The sequence below is a fragment of the Diachasma alloeum genome, unplaced genomic scaffold, assembly GCF_001412515.2.
Source record: "Diachasma alloeum isolate Michigan unplaced genomic scaffold, Dall2.0 Dall_scaffold_00178, whole genome shotgun sequence".
NCBI classification, from domain to species: Eukaryota; Metazoa; Arthropoda; class Insecta; order Hymenoptera; family Braconidae; genus Diachasma; species Diachasma alloeum.
The window spans coordinates 278,283-299,299 of NW_021680344.1; the positions used below are offsets into that span (position 1 = coordinate 278,283).

Genomic DNA, 21,017 nt, shown 5'->3' on the forward strand with positions numbered 1-21,017 from the left:
AGAAAAAATATCTTTTGATTCTTTTTTCATTTCCTTTTCATAATAGTGATTGGAATCCGACCATAGGAATGAGAAGTGCCAATATCATTTTACCACATGAAAGTAAAAATACATTTTTAAAATTTTCAGGAATACATGGAGAGATTTTTCTATTGTTTTGTATTTGCTTTAATCTCAAAAGAAACATTTTTTATTGATTTTTAACATAATTCTTCTTCATTCAATGTTGTAACTTGTCAATTAAAGAAAAAATGTATATAATAAGAATAAGATTGGATAAAATTAAATTAATGTAATTGTGAAGACGGAAATGGAAATAATCTAAAATCAAATAAACTAGTACAACAACAAAGTAAAGAAAAACGATTTTACACACCAAACTCTTCGTCAAACTCCTCTTGTGATATCTGCAACGTAGGAAATTCACGCAATTTATCAATTATGAAAACACTGTAATCTTATCGCAAGTCGGCTGAATAAATAAGTTGAACATAAAGATTACCTTTTTCTTCTTCAATTTTTTTATCAAGGCAATGTCCCTCGCAAGCTCCTCGATATCCTCCTCTGTAGCTTTTCTCTTTTTCTTAACAGGTTTTGCATTACCAGCCTCAATTCGTTTATTTCTCTTCTCCCTTTTTTTACCTTTCTTCTCCTGCCTCTCGAGTTTTTTCTTTTTTGCCTCGGACCAAGGCTCAGTCTGTTTGGCCCGGCGTTTATCCTTGCTCGGCCAGATCCCAGTATCAAGATAAATATTGAGTTTTTCAAGGCGTTTTTGCTCACGCTGTTTGTCTTTGTAAGCTATCTTGTTAATGTCTACATTGGCTCCGTGAAAATTCGCAACATCACGTCCCTTTAACTCCGGCATTTTTGGTAACTGGAGGAGTCCAAAGGACATGGCCACACTTCCAAAATGTAAATCTTTCAATCGCAGAATCAAGTTACATTCGTGTTTGTTGTAGGATTGAATGTAGGAGACGAATGCACGATTTGCTTTATCGAATAGTAGACGATCCTTTGTCTGGATATTCCTCATGCATTTGAGACACTTTTCGATGAAATTGTCGTCGACTTTCACAACCATTTCTCCCATCTCGACTTTTTGATTTCGTTTTATGAAATCAATGTATGCATCCTCTGTTTCTAAAAGAAATAGTAGCGCATTGCCTTCGTTGCCGATGCGAGCAGTTCTCCCACAACGATGCACGAAGCTACTGGCTGTCGCTGGTGGATCATACTGGAGCACCCAGTCGACCTCTGGTATGTCAATCCCACGGGCCATTACGTCCGTGCATACTAGAATGCCACTGTCTATCTGACGAAATTCATCGAATATCTTGTGACGTTTTCCCTTCATCTTTCCGTGGAGTGCGAGGACTTTTGCTGAAGGCAACATGGTGTCAATGACGTGACTGAAATAGTCCACGCAGGCACATGTTGAGAAGAAGATCATGTACTTGAGATTTGTGCCTTTGGAGTTTATGAAATGAATGAGAGATGCTAGCTTCCCCTCAGCATTGATGATCGTGTAATAGTTGCTGAGTAAGAGAGGGGTTGAGACACTTGATTTCTCTTTGATGGACACCAGAGTTGGATTTCTCAAACCAGCTCGTATCAACTGCTGGACTTCTTTCGTTTGGGTGGCTGAGAATAAGCCTGTTCTTCTCAGTCTGGGGAGGTAACTGAAGATTGAGTTTAGGGTTGCGGAGAAGCCTAGGTCGAGGAGTCGATCTGCTTCGTCTAAAATTAGAAGTTCCTGAAGCAGAACGATATTCATTGACATTAGTTGTTTGTGGATGTTATCATTGCACTCGGAGAGAAAAATTCAATACAAATTACCAGAAAAAAACGTAAAAATTACGTTTCGAAACGTAGTCCGCGAGCGAAGTAAAATTCAATAAAAAGTGTGAGTCGGAATTAAAATTGTACGAATCGCCACGTAAATTCTACGATTTATTTTGTAAAAATTAACCACCCGTCTGATAACTCACCGCTGTGGCGACAACAAGTCGTTCCGTAATTTTTCCCTAACGATTGAGAAATTTTATGGAACGGAACGTAGAAATAAACTCACCAGCTTCATAAAAATTGTTGAACGTTCAAGAATTTTTTATTTTGGAGGCATAATAAGTCGGGAAGTTTCTGTAAGATTTTACTTCTTCGGGAAAAATGACGTGACAATTTCGTACTTTATTCGGTGATGAACCTGAAAATTCACTGAGAGTTTCAGATTTCTTCTCTTCTATTCTTATAAAAATTGCCGGAAAGCGATTCGCCATTGCGGATTACGTGAATTGTTCCATCATTTTTACTGAATATTTCTCTTCGTGCAACGAAAATTTTGAGAAGAATTCAGGTTTGAGATTTTTGCGTTTTGAATACGTTCATGAAATTTTGAATTGCTAATGAAAACAATTTACGAACTAATTAAATAGTAATTTTTGGAATTTGAAGTAGTATAAACATAACTTTAAATAACTGTGTGGCCCGGGTTCGCCTGGGCAGAAGAAAAAAAATTAAGTACCGAGATTTTTGAAAATTCCTGCAATTGAGAAAAACAACCAAAAATTTTCTTAATTTCTTTGGAAAACCCTCAAATTTTCTTGACTTCTCGGGTGTTCTAGAAAAAACGGAATCATTGAGGTGTTTTTTTAATTGCAGGAATTTTCAAAAATCCTGGTATTTCATTTTTTCTTCTTCTGCCTGGGCGAAGCCGACCCACTCATCTAGTTAATTAGAATCTAAAATTAAATTGCTTAATTGGAACAAAAAAAAATTTATTAGAAAACCCGAGAATATTTTCGAACATTCTACAAAACACGAGAATATCCTCAAACTTTGTAGAAATCTCAAAAATATTCGCGAAAATTCTAAAGTATTCTAGAAATTTCCAGAAAGCTCTACTAGTAAGTTGCATATTAAACTAGGCACCGTAACAACTTGTATCGCAATAACTTATAGCCTAAAGCTGATTGGGGACCCTAAACTATGCAATAGTAACAAGCGGATAATCGCATTTTCTGTATATGGGTTGTACTATATGTTACTAACAAATTAGCACTATGCGTCCGAATGAATTCTCGATTTTTGAAATTTATTACTCTTATTTTTTATTGTTTTGAATAGTGACACCCATATGACTCTCTTATGATCCATATATTACCCTTTTATGGACCCATAGAACCCCCATATGACCCCATCTGGCTCCATGTGACATCTATGTGGCCCCACATGACCCTATATATAAGCCGACATGACTGCATATCACTTCATATAATCCCGTCTGACCCCCATATGACTCTTGTATGAGCTGATGCGATCCTTATATGACTCCATAACACCATATTACTCTCATTTAACGCCTATATATGACTCCATATGACTCTATATGACCTCCAGATAACCCCATATAATGCTATATTACTCCAATATGACCTCATACAACCCCTATATGAACCTCATATGAACCCTTATCACTTCATATAACCCCACATGAGCCCATTATGACACCATATGACCTCAGATACCTTCCAAATGACCTCATATAACCCGCATATGGCCCCGTACAACTTTTATATGACCCCTTTTACCCCATATATAACCGGCATATGATCTAACCCGTCATATTGCTACTATGCAACTTAATAAATGGTTTTGCTGTTTTCATCATCTTTGCACTTCATCGAGAAAGCACCAAAACAATCTTTTTGAGGCATGATCTCATTGATAATATATGACTGTTAATTTTTCCAGTTTATCATGAAAAAAATTTAAAAAAATTAAAATCTTACAAACTATATGCTGTAGCTCAACAGTGATATATCAATGCATCTAAAGATGCGATCCGCATCATGTTCTGACAGAATCAAGAGATTATCAATACAAATTTTTCAAGCCATGATTCATTTCATTCTGATAACAATTCTTGGAATGAGCGTCGAAAAATCGTTTTTTTAATACCAATATTTCACAAACTCTATGAATAATTCAACTTTATTAACGTCTATATCCATGAAAAAATTATATCCATGGAAAAATTCATGAAATTTCATCAAACTCCTATAAAGAAAATTGCGAAAAAAACATTGAAAAAAGTACACACACATACATACATACAGACACCATCTAAAAATCGCATATTTAGACTTTTTAGGCCATATTTAGTTACCCTGATACAAAAAAATTGGAAACTTAATTTTGAACGATTACAAAGCTTCCATTCGGAAGCAAAAATACCATTGACATCCATTTAATCGTTTTTGCGTAAATCGCGGCCAAAGAATGGGCAACAGATTTATTATATTTAAGATTCTGAAGATGAAAATCTGAAATAAATTCTAAACAGACGTTGGTATGAAAAAAACATTCTGGTTGAGTTCGCACGCAATTGGCAGTCTAGTGTTATTGCTAATAATTAATTCAGGAGTGGCAAAATAACACAGCTTCTTATGAGAAAAAAAATTTCGAGATTAGAGAGAAGATTAAAATGTAAAAAAAATCTTTAAAAAATAGAAAATAAATAAATAAAAATTTTATGCTTAATACGAAACTTATCGTTAGTATCAACCTTTTGTGATAAATAATTTATATTTCTGGGTATTCCAAATGTATATGATACCCTAGTCGAATGAACAACTACTGTTAAAAAAAATAATTGTAGAGCGAATTTGATGAATTAATTTGTTACTCTCGTCGAAGTCAGAATTAATGCAAGAAATTATCAATGGTGAATAATTTTTAGGGGTATACGAACTGTTCAAAGTGACGAACTATTCGAGTCGAACGGAATACTATTGTTCGCTTGGAACATTGAACCGAATTGTTCAAAATTCGAATATTCGTTCGAAAAATTCGAACTTTGTGGTTCTCAAACTTGTTCCCATGACTAAACGACAAATGTAAGTGAAAAGCTTTTGTGTAGCTCTTACTTTTCCCTACAAAAAAGGTTATGGCAAAAATTTTGATACCTACCTCAGATTCCGAGCTGTTCATTGAAAAATGACCAAGAGTCAAAAATGATTTAAACCATTTTAGGGCTTCGCTACTGAACAGTTGAGAGATCTAGGGAAATTGTTGTCCAATTTTTTTTTAATTTCCATTCACAACAGGTGAATTATTTAGATTTTTAAATTTTTGGAAAGATTTGGCTTTTGGGAGATAAAAAAACATTTTTGAGTTTGACTAGGAATATCCGATGGAAATTTTTCATGCTCTCGATTTAACATGGTTTTAATTACCTCACTCCATCAGAAATGTGCCAAAATCGCAAAAAAAGTTGAAAATCTCGCGCTGTACCCCCTTGTCGTACCTCAACGGCAATTTTTTTTCTTTTTTTGCATCCAAAAATGAAATTTCCCTCAACTTTTTTTTTCGTTTTCATTTTCTGTCTTCCATACCAACTTTTTCCGGTCTCCAAATATTTTTATTCGCGAAGGAATTGTCTACTTATCAAAGCTTTTGAGATCACAAAGAATGGGGTGAAGCGGAAAAAAGAAAAAAAATCGAACCAAAGAAATCTATTTTCGGATATAACGAAGCTACTAACCACTTTGTTTCTTGAATTTTTCCGTGAAAAACGTCACTTCAACAAAGAAAATAAAAGAAAATATCTACTATCGAGATGGGGAAAGCGGGTACAATGTGGAGAATTTTCAATGTTTTTGGTCACTTCAGGGCATTCTCAATGGTGTGAGCTAACCGAATAGCACAATTCGGTTCAGTTTGGTTTGAGAGCTGTTCGCACACCTCTGGAAAAGTTGAATTTTGTTTTCAAACGCCTCTAAATTTTCAATATTTTTAGTTGAAAGTTGATTCAATTAATAAAAAAACATATGATGACGGACCTCTATGAACAGCAGTTTATAACTTTGAAATTTTCCATGAAAAATACTTGGAAAAATTCTGGGATATAGTTTGAAATGTGAATAAAATGACCTCGCAGTTTGAATTAATTCGAATCATTTCTTCCCCTTCAAAGAAATTCATTAAAAAAGCATAAAAACAAGCCTCCCAATGTGGTTTCCCCCCTCAAGGTTTTTACTATAACAATAATGCAAAAAGCCCACCAGACTCCTCTGTACACGCGATTGTATATCTTTAGCATTGAATAAATTGATTGATTGACTGACAATAAAGATGCTAAGTTTACCAGTGATTGGCTGAAGGCCCCCGGGTGATGGCCAGTTGCGAGTTCCTTGGAACATGCATCAAATTTCGTTAAAAATAATAATTTACCAGTGATTTAACGCTCCCCACTAAATTGACATCTTTACAATTGGTGAGCACATCATCCAGTCTGCCAGGCGTTGCAACGATGATATTCACTCCCTTCTTCAATCTCATTATGTCTTCCTTCAGTGTAGTACCACCGACCAGAAGTACTTGTTTCAACGTTGTTTTTTTTAGGAATTTTTCTAAAACTTCACTAATCTGTGTGGCTAGTTCTCTCGTCGGAGATATTATTATCCCTCCAATTTCAATTTTCTTCCATTCGTCTTCTCTCCTCTGAAATTGAGAAAGATATCATTTTTTTTTATTGTTTAAAGTGCAAGATATCAATTTCTTGTATTTTTTTTCTCGAATATTGCAAATAAGGTAAACAGGTCAGTTTCTGGACGGGGGTTACGATTTCTACTTCCATTGAATATTCCGTAAATAATAAAATCCAAATTGTGATAACTGATTATTTCATTTTTCAATAATATTACTCGCGTATAATCATGTGATCAATTATTTATTCTATTGATCGACTTTTAGTAAATAAAAAAAATATCACCCAGTCGTCCAGAAAATAGGGGCTTCGGTTGCATTTAACCATTTTTTAATTTAATTATTTTGTTTTCTTATTTTGTCGTCTTATAATTTTTTTTAGTGATTAAAATATTCTCGAAGGTACGGAAGCCATTATATTCCCGTTTAGGTCATTCTTCTATTTCAGATCCTACCACGAAACTCGAATTTCCCTTAAACGATCAGGAATTGGCACCTATTCACCTCAGTAGACAAGAATATCAAGGGCATGTTGGAAAAAACAAAAACATTTATCTAATTGTCACGTAGCGACGTTTCGCTAATTATTTTAGCTTCATCAGGCTCATGATTCGATTAATGTTTAGTCTCGTTAATAATTAAACCAGTTATGTCGACGTCTAATAAAACAAGGGTATTTCAATTTTCTTTTTAAAACAAGGGTATCTCAAAATTCGCATTAAGATTACGATGTCTCAAAATTCATGTGAAAACTTGTTGTTCGCATCCATTTCTAAGTCTCACGGAGCTCTCAAATCATTTTATTTCTCTTCCACTGCGAATTACTTCATGTTATTTGTACTTTTTGATGCATTCATACCATTTATACAGCTGCCAAGGGAAGGAAAACGTAAGATTTTAGACGATTTTTCACATGAATTTTGAGATACCCTTGTTTTAAAAAGAAAATTGAAATACCCTTGTTTTATTAGGAGATGTCGATGAATGAAGACATAGTTAATAGTATTAAATTGACCGACGGCGGTGGCTGTGTGGTTGGAGTGTGGGATTNGGGGGGGGGGGGGGGGGGGGGCGAAAAATTTGTGACACTCTAAAAATCTCACGGTTTTATTGTCGAGCGGGAGTCTCGCAAGAGACGACTGTACCTGGGCAGGTTTTTCCCTCAAATGAGGTTTTCCCTTGTCCTTCGGCGAATGCGCTACAGGGGATTGGGGAGTGGGAAGGGAACAAATCGTGAAGACCCGAAAGGGTATACGAGAAGAAAAAATTTTAGTAATAAATTGAACATAAACAACAGAAAAGGGGTTAATACCAACAATCAAGCGGTGCACTGAGAAAAAAATTATTCTTGCCAAATATTCATTTACTTGAGAGAAGCATTTATTTTTTTAAAATCGTATTTCTCCAATCGAGTCATTCCCAAGCGAGCCTGATTGGGTTTCAATTATGACAATCATGTTGCTCTAGCAGATGACTATATTAAACATGATCTTGGATGAACTCTCCCAATGATAATTAATTTTTCCTAAATTTTTCATTTTCTACAGGGACGAATTTCGATTAATTTTTTAATGTTTATAATAATTGAGGGAGTTCACTCAAGGTCATAACTAACATGATCATCTTCTAGAGTAATAAAATTCTCATAATTGAAACCTAATGAGAATTGCCTTGGAAATGATTTGGCTGAAGAAATACGGTATTGAAAAAATAAATACTGCTCTGAAGTAAATAGACATTTGGCAAAAATTATTTTTTTCCTCACTGTATTTCGAAAAATTACAATAACAAACACTAAGTAGGAAATAGTCATTCGGTACCTGTAAGAGCGCCAATAAGGGAATCAAAAATGCTAGAGTCTTGCCACTGCCAGTTACTGCCTCGGCTGCAACATCTTTTCCATTCAATAAAATTGGGATACATGCTGTCTGCAAATTGAAAAATTAATCTGAAGAAAATAATCTTCAGGTAGTTCTCAATATTTTGGCGAATTCTTCATTTGAATAGTATTATCTATTGGATAGTAATTGGCCTCGACTGTCTTGACTTGAATAAACAAATATATAAATAAATAAGATAAATAATTAAATATCAATGAATTTACTTGAATTGGTGTTGGAGAGGTGAATTTCAATTCTTTGAGTGTATTCAGAATAGAATCACTCAGTTTGACTTGCAAATCTGTCCATTTTTGTTTTTCCATGCTATTACTGTTATTTTTTGTCATCTTCGTGCACAATCCATGCCTGTGTTGAGTAGAGGTTATGATGTTTGACATTCACCCACGTGCGTGCACGTGTGTACTTTCTCTATAGTTGTAGATGCGCGATCTTCTTTATCAACATTATTGAAGGCACTATTTAAATGGGAAAATATTGATGCATAAGTGTGTTGCATACCCACATTATTTTGTTGTTTGAACAACTAAATATTCTCACTTATTTATCTACAAACTTAAGACCTCCCAAGGTCCCAAATCCAGTCCCCATCCTAATCAAACAAATCCGCATTTCCTTTGAAAGCGCAATAAAGCAATTAAGTCGCAACCGCGATTTAACTCTCACTCCTCAATTTTCATAAAATCCGCTATTTTTCTAAGGTTTTGCCCTTAGATTCTTCTAAGGCTTATAAGAATCCCTCCTCCAGTAGTCAGTAATAAACTTCCTCTCGAACGAGAACAACACCTCCTTATTTAAATTACAATTTCATTGAAATACAACAACTGTTGAATACTGTTCTTTACCGACATTTTTCGATTTACAGATTACGAACGGATAAAATGATCATGTGTCTATCAATCTTCTGTTAGTCTGGCTAATATTTCATGTGTTTTTTTTTTTATTTATGTATTAACCTACAATGGGTTTATTTCAATGTTTATTCGTTGAAAGTCTATTTTGTTTGCTTGCTCTCACGGATGCTTCCTTTTTGGTGTTCGAAAACTCCTTACTTAATTTTAGAAGAGAAATTCCTCAAATTAAATTTTTGATTTTTTTCGACAATCAAATGTCGAAAAAATTAAAAAATTTTAAAAACTAATCAATTGAAATTTAATTAATGGCAATTGATAGGGCTCAACAATACCTACATTTGAAAAAAAAAATTCATGTCCATCCAGTCATTAGCGAACAATTGAAGAAAAACATTGTAACACAAAAAATCTAAAACTGCAATTTGAACGATTACAAAGCTTCCATTCGGAAGCAAAAAGGAGTGTAAAATTGAAAAAAAGGTAAAAAATTCCAAGTATTCTTCTCATTCCCTTTATTTTGATGTTCCATTCGTATTTCGTTAATCTTTCAGATATAAAATTTGTGTCCAACAATGCCACGTCTCGAACTCGTGAAGAAGAAATTCCATTTAGCACTTTCCCAGCATTTTTTAAAAGCTCTCACAACTGTCATTCTTGCAATATTCCTTTCGCTCACTCTCTCCCTCTCTCTACATCTGTCATCCTCGCACATTTCTTCCTCTCTCTCTCTCTCTCTCATTACAACGTGACAATTTCCCCCATACACATCAATTTCTCACGCTATCTCAATTCTCAGCTGTCATTCACAGGCAGTTTTATTTTTCTTTTTTTTTAATTGTCATTCCCATATTCACTTCGATTCCTAATTTTGTTTTTACCCTCACGCCTAATGTTCATTTTCAAATAAGTTGCCCTACTTTAACTCATTGCGATTTCCATCAGACTTTTATGGTTCACAATACTTGATTTAAATCACCTCCAAAATGTATGAACACGTCTCCCCAAGAACTCCATTTTTTTGTTAATTCAATTTCATTTTATATTACTCTCTTCAGGATCTTAATAACTTCATTAACACCTTGACAGGCAAATAACTGATAATTTCCCTCATATGATGAATGCCCAAAGTCACGTTCATTCAATTCACGGGAAATCTATCGCAAATAAATGTAATGAAATCGATAGTCACTACCTGAGTGTTTTCGTGTCATTGTTTTCAATTACAAGAGAAATAAAAAGAATCTCAACATCAAGAGATTAACGGAGCGCCTGCTTCGCATGTCAGTGCAGTTCATTGCCTGCAATCTCATCGAATTTTTATTCGACAATTTGAATGTTCCAGGCGTCCCCCCAAATTAGACATTCTCCGGTGCGAGAAAAAAATATACTAAGCACCTCTTTTCTCTCCTCCAACATCGTAGAACATTCCAACAATTTCGATATTCGTATTCGTGTTTTAATATTATTTGTTACACTACATTGACGCCGATTCAAGATATAAAATTCGAACATTTGGATGGTTCGATTTATTACAAAAGTCGTAGCGTTTTTTTTCCTCGTTTACCTTTGGGTGCCTTCTTTTACGATTAATTTTTGTAAAATGTTTTCAAACTACAGAGCGCAGCGGGTCTACATGATAATCCGGGTGAATCTACTTGAGCTTACAGCTGCATCATAAATCGATTAAGATTGATAATGGTTACTGTGAACAGATCGTAGTCATCAATTTCATATATTTTCTTCATTTATTCTGATATTTTTTTTATATAGAATTTTTTGTTGAAACTGAGACGATCTTCAGTAAAATAAATTTTTAGTTATTAGAGCCATGTAGAATTCAAGTGACTCACATTTCAAATAAATTTTAATTCAAAATAACTGTCGATTGATGATAAAAATTATCCCTTGGTTCTCATTAATGGATTAACTATGGTAAATAATTGTTGTTTCTACCTTATCTTGCAAAGTCTATTTAAAAAACCCAAATCGTACGGATGGCTAGTCAAGCAATCATTGATGACTGCTTGTGAGTTCCATTGGGTTTTCACGATATTTTTCTTTATATTATCCTATCGAGAGAATAGATTCGTAATTGTCAGGAGTCACCGTACGCAACATGATGATCCAACAATTTCTCGTCTTGATTGTTCATCACCGAATCTCCGATCTATCCAAGATGAGTGAATAAGAATGGAATACACCGCCACAAGGCTCAGTACCCATTGGAAACAAATATAAAGGTACAGTAATTGAGCATAATTATGGCGATTGTTAGGAGAGGAATGAAGTTATTCCATTTTTCCAAGAAAAGCAAATTATTTACCGAGTGTCGTGAACATGATTGCATTTTCACTTATCATATTTAAGAATAAGAACTGCTGAAAAAAGAAAAAATAACAGAATGATTGATCAAGTTAATTAGCTCCATCCTTAATCCTCATCTCGTTCTTGATGAACAAATGTTTTTACATGATGAGTTTTAGTCATTAATAATTTGTTTCCTTTGTTTTATCAAGTGAAGAAAAATACCAACGACTCTATCTTCTCGATTTCCGTCTCGGCTACTGATTGTGGGGTAGAATGACTGGTATAGTCTGTTGAGCACCAGGTGGTGGTTGGGGCTGCAGATACTGCATGTGCTGCGGTGGAATTCCTAGATGATGGGGTGGAATAAGTGGACACATTATTGGATAACTTGGTGCATGTCCTTGGGGCGGCGGTTGTGGATATGATGGCTGTGGAGTACCAGGTGGATTATATGCACCAGGCGTATGTGGTGGATTTGGATTCGCTGGTGACTGAGTCTGACTTGGTTGTTGCTGTCCAACGTGGGGATGGGGATGTCCATGAGGACCAATGTACTGTATTCCGGGGTTTTGGGGTCCAGGTGACTCGTGATAGTGGGGGTGTGGTGTTGCCATGTGGGGTGGTGGTGGGACCATTCGCACCATCTGTTGATACGCGGGTTGACCTGGGTAAGGCACCTGGAACGATGGGTGCAGAGGGCCCGGTGCCAGAAGTGGCTGACCAGTTGCTGCTGCCACCTGCATCTGGGATGCTATGTCTGGAGCTCGGTGTTGCATCATCGGCACTGAAATTGTTATTGTCTTTGTCACGTTTCACTTGAATGGATAATTTTCATTAATTGAGTTGTAAGAGGATGAAATGGAATGAATCAATTTTACTATATTATGACGATACACTGAGAGAAAAACAAGAGAGTTTGTTTGCTAAACAAGCAGGGGTTTGAGCGTATCCGACAGAAGGCATGTAACCGTTACTTTTTGCGTCATTAGTCTCTTTCTTTTTTTATTTCTACCAATTCCATTGGTAGTAAGCTTCCGAATGGATCGCATGCTACAGGATGTCTACAGGAAAATATTCAACTTTTTAGTGAAAACGATTTACACAAAAGGTTAAATATCTCCGAAACTGCTCGGCCGGTTGCGCCTGTTCAAAGTACCACCCTTCAGAATTGTAAGAGCTAAATCATACCAAATTTCAACTTGCTATTCCCATTTTTTCTCAAGTTATCGTGTGTACAAAATTCTTCATGAAAAATGGAGAAACGGCAATATCTCCAAACTGTGTGTTAAAGAGTCTATATATTCTGATTGACCTACATAGAAGCTATCGAGACGAGTATTTTGAAAACAAAAATTTGGAATCGGTGCAGGAGTTTTTGAGATATTGAGGAAAAACGAAATTTAAACAAGTTGTTATATCTCAGGAACTTCCCGACCGATTGAGCTGAAATAGCGCGCCAGAGTTGAGATCAATAATAGCTACAATGAGCCAAAATTTCATATTTTTATCTACAAATTTCACCGTATTTATGTTGAAGTTTCTAAAAATTAATCACCAAAAACCCAAGTTGGTGGATACATACATACAAACATGACCCTAAAAACATCATTTCTTCACGTTTCATAATATTCTAGGCCATTTGCAATCAACAGTAAAAAATTGAAAAATCGGTCAAAAACAAGGCTTTCGGAAGCAAAAAAGGAGTTTTTTGTGGCAAACATGCGAAGCGTGCGCCAAGATTAGAAATTTTTACTGCAAAAATAGATTGAGTCTTTTCAAAAAAAAAAAATTCTCTGTGCAAGCGAGAAATGTAATTTCTAGCACTACTTCTTCGTTATTCGATGCTCTCATACGTATTTTGCTGCTGCAAAATGTTCGTTTTATATGAAACGAGGGATAGTAGTTCGTCGTTTCGGCTATTCAATAATCACAGGCAAAAAATGAATTTTTAAATGAAATAGTAATAATGATATTACAACAATGTTGTAACTTGGGGACAAAATATTTCTTGATAAATTTTCCTCAATAAAAGATATTTTTATCCTGAAAAGGCTGTCTTGTATGAATGATACACTTCTTGGGCCAAATATTTCGTTGCTGTTGAAAGCAGAGCACTTATTCTTTTTTTTGACTTTCAAATTCGAACCAGACAATTATTTTTTTGGTAATTTTCAACTAACGATTTTACTGGGCCAACAGACTTGTTTAAGAACTTGTTCATTTTTCTCTCAGTGTAGAGGAATTTCCAGAGATACAGAACTCGTATGCAGACGAAAATTGTTACTACTCTTACATTCAGGAACATTTTTCAGAAACCATCTTCGGTACTGAATTTAATATTTAAAAAGAAAATAACGTCTTGAAATCTATTCGAAATTTATTCTTAACTTTTGTTAAGTGACTCGTCCTATTTTCTCCATACCATGACAATCTCAAAAGGAGGTTTTTCTTCATTGATTCAGTGGTGAAGAGATAAAACAAGTAATAAGATCAATTTGTAATAAACATCTTGGGATTTGAAAAAGTTCAAATTCAGAAATGTTCTCTAAAAACTGACCTATTTTATCACTTTACAACGGAATTGAATAGTTGAAAAAAGTATGAAATATTGAAATGTTCCGTCTTAATAATTTTATGGATTTAGTCGGAACCATTCAATTCTATGGTGCACAGAGCAAAAAAGTTTCTAGTTTCCAGCAAGTTTTCAAATTTTTCAACATTGTCGTGTTGAAATTTATTTTACGACAATTTTCCCTAAAAATCAGAGAAAAAATTACTCATTCTCAATGATTTTCACTTAAATTTAATATAATTGAGGTAAATTTTATCTTGTTTCACACAAATCTTCGTTTTGGGACTTAAAACTTTTGAGTTCTTGATTCAAGAACACATGGGTTTGCAAATTGCAAACATTCTCTGGAATTGATCATTTTTTCTGTTTTCCAACTAATCTTCTCATGTTCATAAATCCTCTGTTTTGCAAAGTATACGACATATGCTGAGATCTGAGACTTGACTCAATTAACCTTAAATTAATGTTCAACCATTCCATAATTTCATCTCTTTAGAATGTCTGTTTGAGAATGCGAAGTCCTTATTAAAAAATTAACACTCTTAATTATACAGTTATTCAAAAATCCAACTGTTCTTTATTTCAGAATTTTTGGTACTGAATTTTATAGATTTTTCTCTAGAAATAGAACTTTTCATCCTGAGAGTCACTGCATTTTTGGAAACTTTTACCAAATTTGCATATAAATCATCATTTTTAAAAGCTCAAATGTATATCATTTTAAACGTCAATATTTATCAGAAATTTTCATTATTTTTCTGAAGGTTTTTCAGTTCGATGAACGGAATAGAGGATAATGGGGCAAAATGGACACTTTTGAATTTTTTTGAAATATCAATAATTCATTCAATTTTTAATGAAAAGGATTTTTTTTCCATGGAGAGAGCAAGCCTAGATTGACTTCTGCTGATAAATTCATTCCTGAGTTATGAACATTGGAAAAAATGTCCAAAGTGTCCACTTCCCCCCTCAATATTTCCCCCAGATTTCCATTATGAAAATGTCTATTGACTAACCAGTTTTTAAATTTTAAAAGCAGTAATTTGGTTCTGGAAACATGAAACTTTTCGGTCTCTCTGTGTTAAATGTATCAAGAAAAAAGATGAGATATAAAACCATGTTCATTGTTCTACGATACCTAGATACTGACCCTTCCGGAACCTCGTGCCAGGTTGGGCCTGCTGCTGTGTGAATGCCGTTGGTGGTTGACTCGTCACAACATAAGTTGGTCCCACAACAACAGCCCCTGCTGGCATCGTAGCACCAGAGTACTGAGGCGTTTGTGGTGTATGTGGTCTGCTTGGTGTTGGGGTGCTCGGTGATCGCTGTAAAATTAATTATCATGAAGAAATCCCAATTTTCTCAAGCCAAAAAAAAAATCTTTTTTGCCATCAACTTACAGGAGTAAAGGGTTTGGCATTTGGATTGAATTCCTTAGCATTGGGATTGAGAGTTGATTTCTTGAAGGCAGTGGTGATTTTTTCAACAGCAGGCTCAGCGATATTCTGCTGCATCGGTGGGGTCGTCTGTACAGGTTGAGGTGGAGTTGTAGGCCTCACCGAGACTGGACCAGGTGGTGGTTTACTCGTGACAACAGGCTCCTCCGGCAGCTGAGGTGTCTGATGAACAGCTTGATGAGCAGATTGAACTGGTGTAACTGGAGTCTGCTTGTGTACAGGCTGATGATGACTCTGTGGAATTGTCTGGGGTGTGTGGGCCTCCTGATGATGAATTTGTTGCTTTCTAGACATGATTGGGGTGTCCTGGGAGTTGGAATCAGCGAGTTTGAAGTCCGATGAGAATTGTCGTAGCTCATGGGGTTCATCGCGTCCCCTCGGTGTTGAAATTTTTCTGTGATCAGGCTTCGGAGTCAGTAGTTCGCCCCTCTGATTCTCCAACGAGTTTTGCTGCTGAAGGGGGGTATGAGGCATGTGAGGACCATGAGGGGGATGCGAAGCATGAGGTGGATGAGGGGATGGGCCCTGCTGATGTGGGCTGGGAACAGTGTTAGACGGTGGGAATGGGGCAGGTGGTGCCTTATCGACCTGATAGAGCTGCTGTCGTCCAGGACGCTCACGTTTATCAACATTGAGCTTGTTTGGAGGTGGCTGCTGCGACTGGGATGGTTGTGAAGACTGGGGCTGCTGCTGTTGTGGTGAAAAGCCAATGTGTGCTTGCTGAGGAGAAATCACCGGTATCGATGGTGGTGGCTGAGTTGTGGGTGGTGGTACAAACGGTGGAGGTGTGTTGTACTGGACTACAACACCACTCGGTGGCATTCCCATGTTGTGAGAGCCTGGATGCTGCCCTTGTTGTTGCTGCTGCTGCTGCTGCTGCTGAACTGGTGGATGACCAGTGCCAACAACAGGTAAACTACTCGTCTGCGATGAATTAATGGTTGACGATGGGGACGGCTGATTAAATTTACCAGCTCCTGGACTGGGTGATGGAGTTGGTGGGTTTGCCTTCTGATATTTTCCACTGTTCACACTATTACGTTTCTGTGGTGGCACGTATTTGCCGTCATTGGCAGGCCTTGTTACAGAGGCAAAACGCTCCTCTTCATCACCGTTCTCCAAGTCCAGACGTGCCTTGTGATTCGGCTGTGCCTCAATTTCATTAGCTATTTCTGCAGCCTTCTGCTCCTGCTCCTTGAATTCCTTGGTCTCTTTGCGCTGAAGTTGCAGCGTATAACCAGACAGGGACGGCTCGAATGTCGATTGTACACCGTATATCTGCTCATTCTTCCTGAACATCTCGTGAGCATCCCAACCATTGGCTGTACTGTCTAGATCGTATTCATCACCATTCATTGACATGGGTGCATCCCATGGCTCCAATTCCTTCTCACCTACCAGTCCATTAAATTTACTAATTGCTGTGTCAGTCTGGAACGTGTCTCTTATAGCATAATCAAGATCAACGTCTTTAGCTGACATTGTTATAATATCTTGTGGTTTAAATATCAGTTTCTCGACAACAGTGTCAACACTTATTTTTCCTGTACTATCCACACGATGTGCCATCTCGAGGACTACCTCAAATTGACTTGAGAATGTACGGAATATGCCCTCATAGAGGGATCCATTCTGGGTTTGAATCTAGAGTGAAAATTTCAATGAGAAAAACAGGTCATTTACACAGTCCGACAAAAGTTCAACCCTGGCTCTTCTAGAGATGCAATTATTCGCATTGGGGGGATTGAACTCTGCTGATTCTGAATCCGTTAACAGAATTCCTCCAGGTCTTCTAGTTTTAAAGAAAAAAAAAATGTTAAAGTTCCCAAAATTACCAAAAATCGTTAAATTAAAAATTCAATAAAAAAAAACACGTGCACCAATCGGACTCAAATAAAATTCAAAAAAATTTGAATTGCAGGTGGGTTGGAGTGGGTGTGACCCATTAATTAAAGCTGCATCAATTATCATGACAAGAAATCCATCTTATTGTTTTTCTGAGAGGAATCATCAAATTGGTAAAAAATGTCATTTTTCGACGTTTTTTCACAAGTTTTACTGCAAAATCTAAAGAACCGCTGAGGCGATGTTCTTCAAAATCTAATCAGTTCTAAGTTAAATGAAAACACATCGATTGGGTGAAATAAAATTGAATCGCATCGTTTGTTCGAGAACAATCGTAGCACAAAATTTTGCTCACATATTCACACACATCCACACATACAGACCGGTCCCTAAAAAGTGTTGCAGAGTTTCTAGAGGTCATGAAACGTGGAGAAATCATGAAATTTCCACAATCGATTTTCGGGGTCATTACAATAACACCCTCCCTTCGGGCCAGAAAGTTAAAAATGAGAGAATCGAGATTTATGAATAGACAGTTTTTTGCGATTGACGCACGGAATAATTTTCAATAAATTCAGTAACTAGGCATTGAAAATTACATTTAACCCTAAAAAAACACTGAGAAAACAAAAAAATATTTTTTCCAAATATTTCATTTCAGTCCGACTGGTGCACGCATTATTCTATTATTGAATTTTGAATTTAACGGTTTTCGGTGATTTTGGGAACTAACATTTTTTTTTCCTTCAAACTAGGCCTTCAGGAATTCTGTCAACGGATTTAGAATCAGCGGAATCTAATCCTTCTAATGCGGGCAATTCATCTTCATCTCTAGGAGAGCCAAAGTCGAAATTTTGTCTCTGTGTCATGAAAATCTTGCATTTTGCTGTTTTCATGGACACGTTGGAGACTACCTGAACTGTATTGCCAACGTGACTCGTCACAGCGTGCATGAAATGTGCATTGTTGTAGACACCCTCTGCTGCCACTGGAGTCCTCTCCTGGGGACCCCGGGCCCGCGGGGACCTGAAAATAATAAACATTTCAAGTGTTTTCATCATCAATTTCCCGTCTCTCCTTATAAACTGCTCTTTGCGACAGTCATGACACGTACATTGGATAAAGTACAAACCTTGTTGGATTGGCACGATTCTTCCTCTTGTTATTCATTCTGCTACCAGACGAAGTATCTTCGCTACTGTATCGCGAATACTTATCGCCAGTACGCTGAGCGCCTTCTCGTTTCTTAGTGGGGACCGGAATTTTGATAATGTTACCGTACACCCGTGTATTAAAAATTGTCTTTCCAGTTGATCACAACAAAAAAAAACAACAATGATTCTCTGCACTTGTTGACGAGAACAGTAATTTCCTTCAATATATGCGTGTGTTCCAACGTTTATAGCCCTGCAAAGCTCGATTTGTTAAAACAACTTGAACAATTTCAAACAAGTAATTATTTTGTATTCCTTTTTTATTCTAGGTTATACTGGCGACGCGCCTTTGGGGTGTAGTATCGTTTGGAAAAGAGGCGCGCGGTTATAAACACAGATTGAAGATGTAAAATTTATATCCAATGTGTAGAAATAAATACGGAAACAAATGATATGATTAACGAACAACTATGACTATGTCAATCCAGTTGTTCTTGTCGTCTGATTTCTACACCGATAAAAATATTCGAGACTGATGAAACTTGGTTAAGTTTGTATTCGTAAAAAATAATAAAAAATAATGTTTGAGAGAGGATTGTAACATAAGAGGAAAGGAGCAATTAATGGAAAGAGAAATAATTTCCTTAATTGCCCGTTTTTTATGTATCGTGTTGAGTGACGTAACTCTCCACTCCTGCTCTCTCTCTCTCCCCCCCCCCCTCTGTCACTCTATGTCTCTCTCTCGCTCCCTCACTCTATTTTTCTCAACAAACGCCAATGTTACTTCTACCCTCTTTCTTTTGTACTTGAGACTAGACGAATAATACCGCACTCTCTCGATGATACGTGAATCGTCGTTATTCTACCTTTTATTGGTGCTCGACGTTGTCGTTGACGAGTGCCGTCTCAACGGTTCAGCTTAATTCTAAAATATTATTAATCCTTTGGATCAACAATAACTCGTTTTAATTTAATCGCGTGTGACACGCGTCAATGTTGTCCGTACAACACCCAGAACTATTGTATTCCAATCGTCGTTTATCGAGTAATGCACGATTAATCAACATGTGGCGAACGGGAAGTGTATAAACTTTCTTGTGCCAAAAGCCCAAGTTACATGTACACGACAAATTTTTCCCGTTTTCTCTCTGTCTATCCTTTCCTCGGTGAAAATTGTGGAACAATTATGCAGCCTGTTCCATTCCCCTTTACACCCAACGTTCCACTATGGCTTTTTCTCGTTCTTGGCCAATAGGGTGAGGTCATCGGCGTGAGTTACATGGGAATTTGCCAGAGGGACGCGTTCACTCAATCTTCAGCTCATGTTCATTTATAGGCGGTTACGGTTTTTCATTCTTTATTTTACTTGTGTTAACTCGCGGGATATTGGAGAAACTGACAGACTTACTGGTGATTTTCACTGATGATGACGAAACATGGGAGGGAGATTTTTGGGAGCAATAACTTTTTATGAAACACCGGAATGCGTTGGCACGGGAGACTGACTAACCTAACCCGGCAATGCTCATTGCCGCGATATCCATATTGTTTGGTTTAAATTTCCTGCAATCGGAGGATATTTTAGGGGCTATTCGAATATTTCGGTAAATGATGAGACCGGATGGGGGGTCTGTAGTTTCTGACGGTTTGGGCGGAGAGGGGGAGGGGGTGGCTCAAGTTGTGATGTCACACTTTTTTGCATTTTCAATCGAGAAAATCGCAATAGCAATTTTACTCGCGTCCCCTTTGCCTCGCGAAAAAACAGGTTTCACGAGTTCTTCACAGTGTTCCAGAGATTCATGAGGATTCATGAAAATTTCACAATACTGTGATGACAACAATTTAATAAATTGCGAAGTGCTCAAAGAGCATCGTAAATAACAGAGAAACACATCTTTTTGCGTTTTTCTCATTTGTTCGTTCTTACAGTTTTCATGTGACAGAATTGAAAAAAATATCTGTAGCTAATACCATTTTCCACCGGAAATTTTCTGAATTTTCACTATGAATAATGAGGTTTAATGGTGAAAGGTGAACATTGACGGCGTTGCCCAATTGTTTTTTCATTTTTTCTCGGCTTTTCGAAAAAGCTGAGACACTTTTACATAAAATCCATGTATAAAAAAGCGGCCACTGTAGGTTGAATGATAAAAAAAAAACAAAATCGATATTAAAACTCATTCATAGTGAAAATTTGAATTTAAAATTTTGAAAATATTTTTTTTGGAAAAATTCTTATAATTTCCAATGGAAAATTACTTGTAGATAGTTTTTTTAATTCGGTCACATGAAAACTAGAAATTAAAAAATGAAAAAAAGTAAAAAATAGACGTTTTTCTGGTACTTACGTAGCAAAAGGTCTGAAGTTTTCATAGTTTACTCATTTTAGTTGGTTAACAAAATATAAACGAAAATTCAAAATCGAATTTTGGAAGCTTAAAATC

At 36.4% G+C, this 21,017-nt stretch overlaps 2 protein-coding genes across 4 annotated transcripts; both read right to left on the reverse strand.

The window, feature by feature from the left end:
- Positions 1-248: 248 nt before the first annotated feature.
- LOC107038804 (probable ATP-dependent RNA helicase DDX55 homolog) lies at positions 249-8,779 on the reverse strand. The gene is made up of 5 exons (XM_015258090.1): positions 8,591-8,779; positions 8,307-8,414; positions 6,232-6,501; positions 503-1,753; positions 249-407 (listed from the first exon to the last, which is right to left on the reverse strand). Exons 1-5 carry the CDS (start codon positions 8,762-8,764, stop codon positions 369-371), a joined length of 1,842 nt encoding a protein of 613 aa, XP_015113576.1. The 5' UTR covers positions 8,765-8,779; the 3' UTR covers positions 249-368.
- A 947-nt stretch (positions 8,780-9,726) lies between these two features.
- On the reverse strand, positions 9,727-20,069 carry LOC107040276 (ataxin-2). Of its 3 annotated transcripts, none has more exons than XM_015260309.1 (6): positions 19,982-20,069; positions 18,552-18,826; positions 18,334-18,445; positions 15,518-17,218; positions 15,256-15,442; positions 9,727-12,329 (listed from the first exon to the last, which is right to left on the reverse strand). In XM_015260309.1, the coding sequence occupies exons 2-6, from the start codon at positions 18,587-18,589 to the stop codon at positions 11,800-11,802; spliced, it is 2,568 nt and encodes an 855-aa protein (XP_015115795.1). In that variant the 5' UTR covers positions 18,590-18,826; positions 19,982-20,069; the 3' UTR covers positions 9,727-11,799. The 3 variants fall into 3 exon arrangements, with proteins under 3 accessions (XP_015115795.1, XP_015115803.1, XP_015115787.1); XM_015260317.1 differs by lacking the exon at positions 19,982-20,069 and adding an exon at positions 19,440-19,959 and having other exon boundaries at positions 15,268-15,442; XM_015260301.1 differs by lacking the exon at positions 19,982-20,069 and adding an exon at positions 19,440-19,959.
- Between the last annotated feature and the right edge of the window lie 948 nt (positions 20,070-21,017).

Coding starts and splice junctions, on each gene's coding strand:
- LOC107038804 (XM_015258090.1), bottom strand. CDS start 8,764: ATGTCAAACATCATAACCTCTACTCAACACAGGCATGGATTGTGCACG. Junction 6,502..8,306: donor CCTTATTGGCGCTCTTACAG/GTACCGAATGAC, acceptor TCTCAATTTCAG/AGGAGAGAAGACGAATGGAA. Junction 408..502: donor AAAAATTGAAGAAGAAAAAG/GTAATCTTTATG, acceptor CCTACGTTGCAG/ATATCACAAGAGGAGTTTGA.
- LOC107040276 (XM_015260309.1), bottom strand. CDS start 18,589: ATGAATAACAAGAGGAAGAATCGTGCCAATCCAACAAG. Junction 17,219..18,333: donor ACGTTGGCAATACAGTTCAG/GTAGTCTCCAAC, acceptor TTTTCACTCTAG/ATTCAAACCCAGAATGGATC. Junction 12,330..15,255: donor CCGGAAGGGTCAGTATCTAG/GTATCGTAGAAC, acceptor TAACAATTTCAG/TGCCGATGATGCAACACCGA.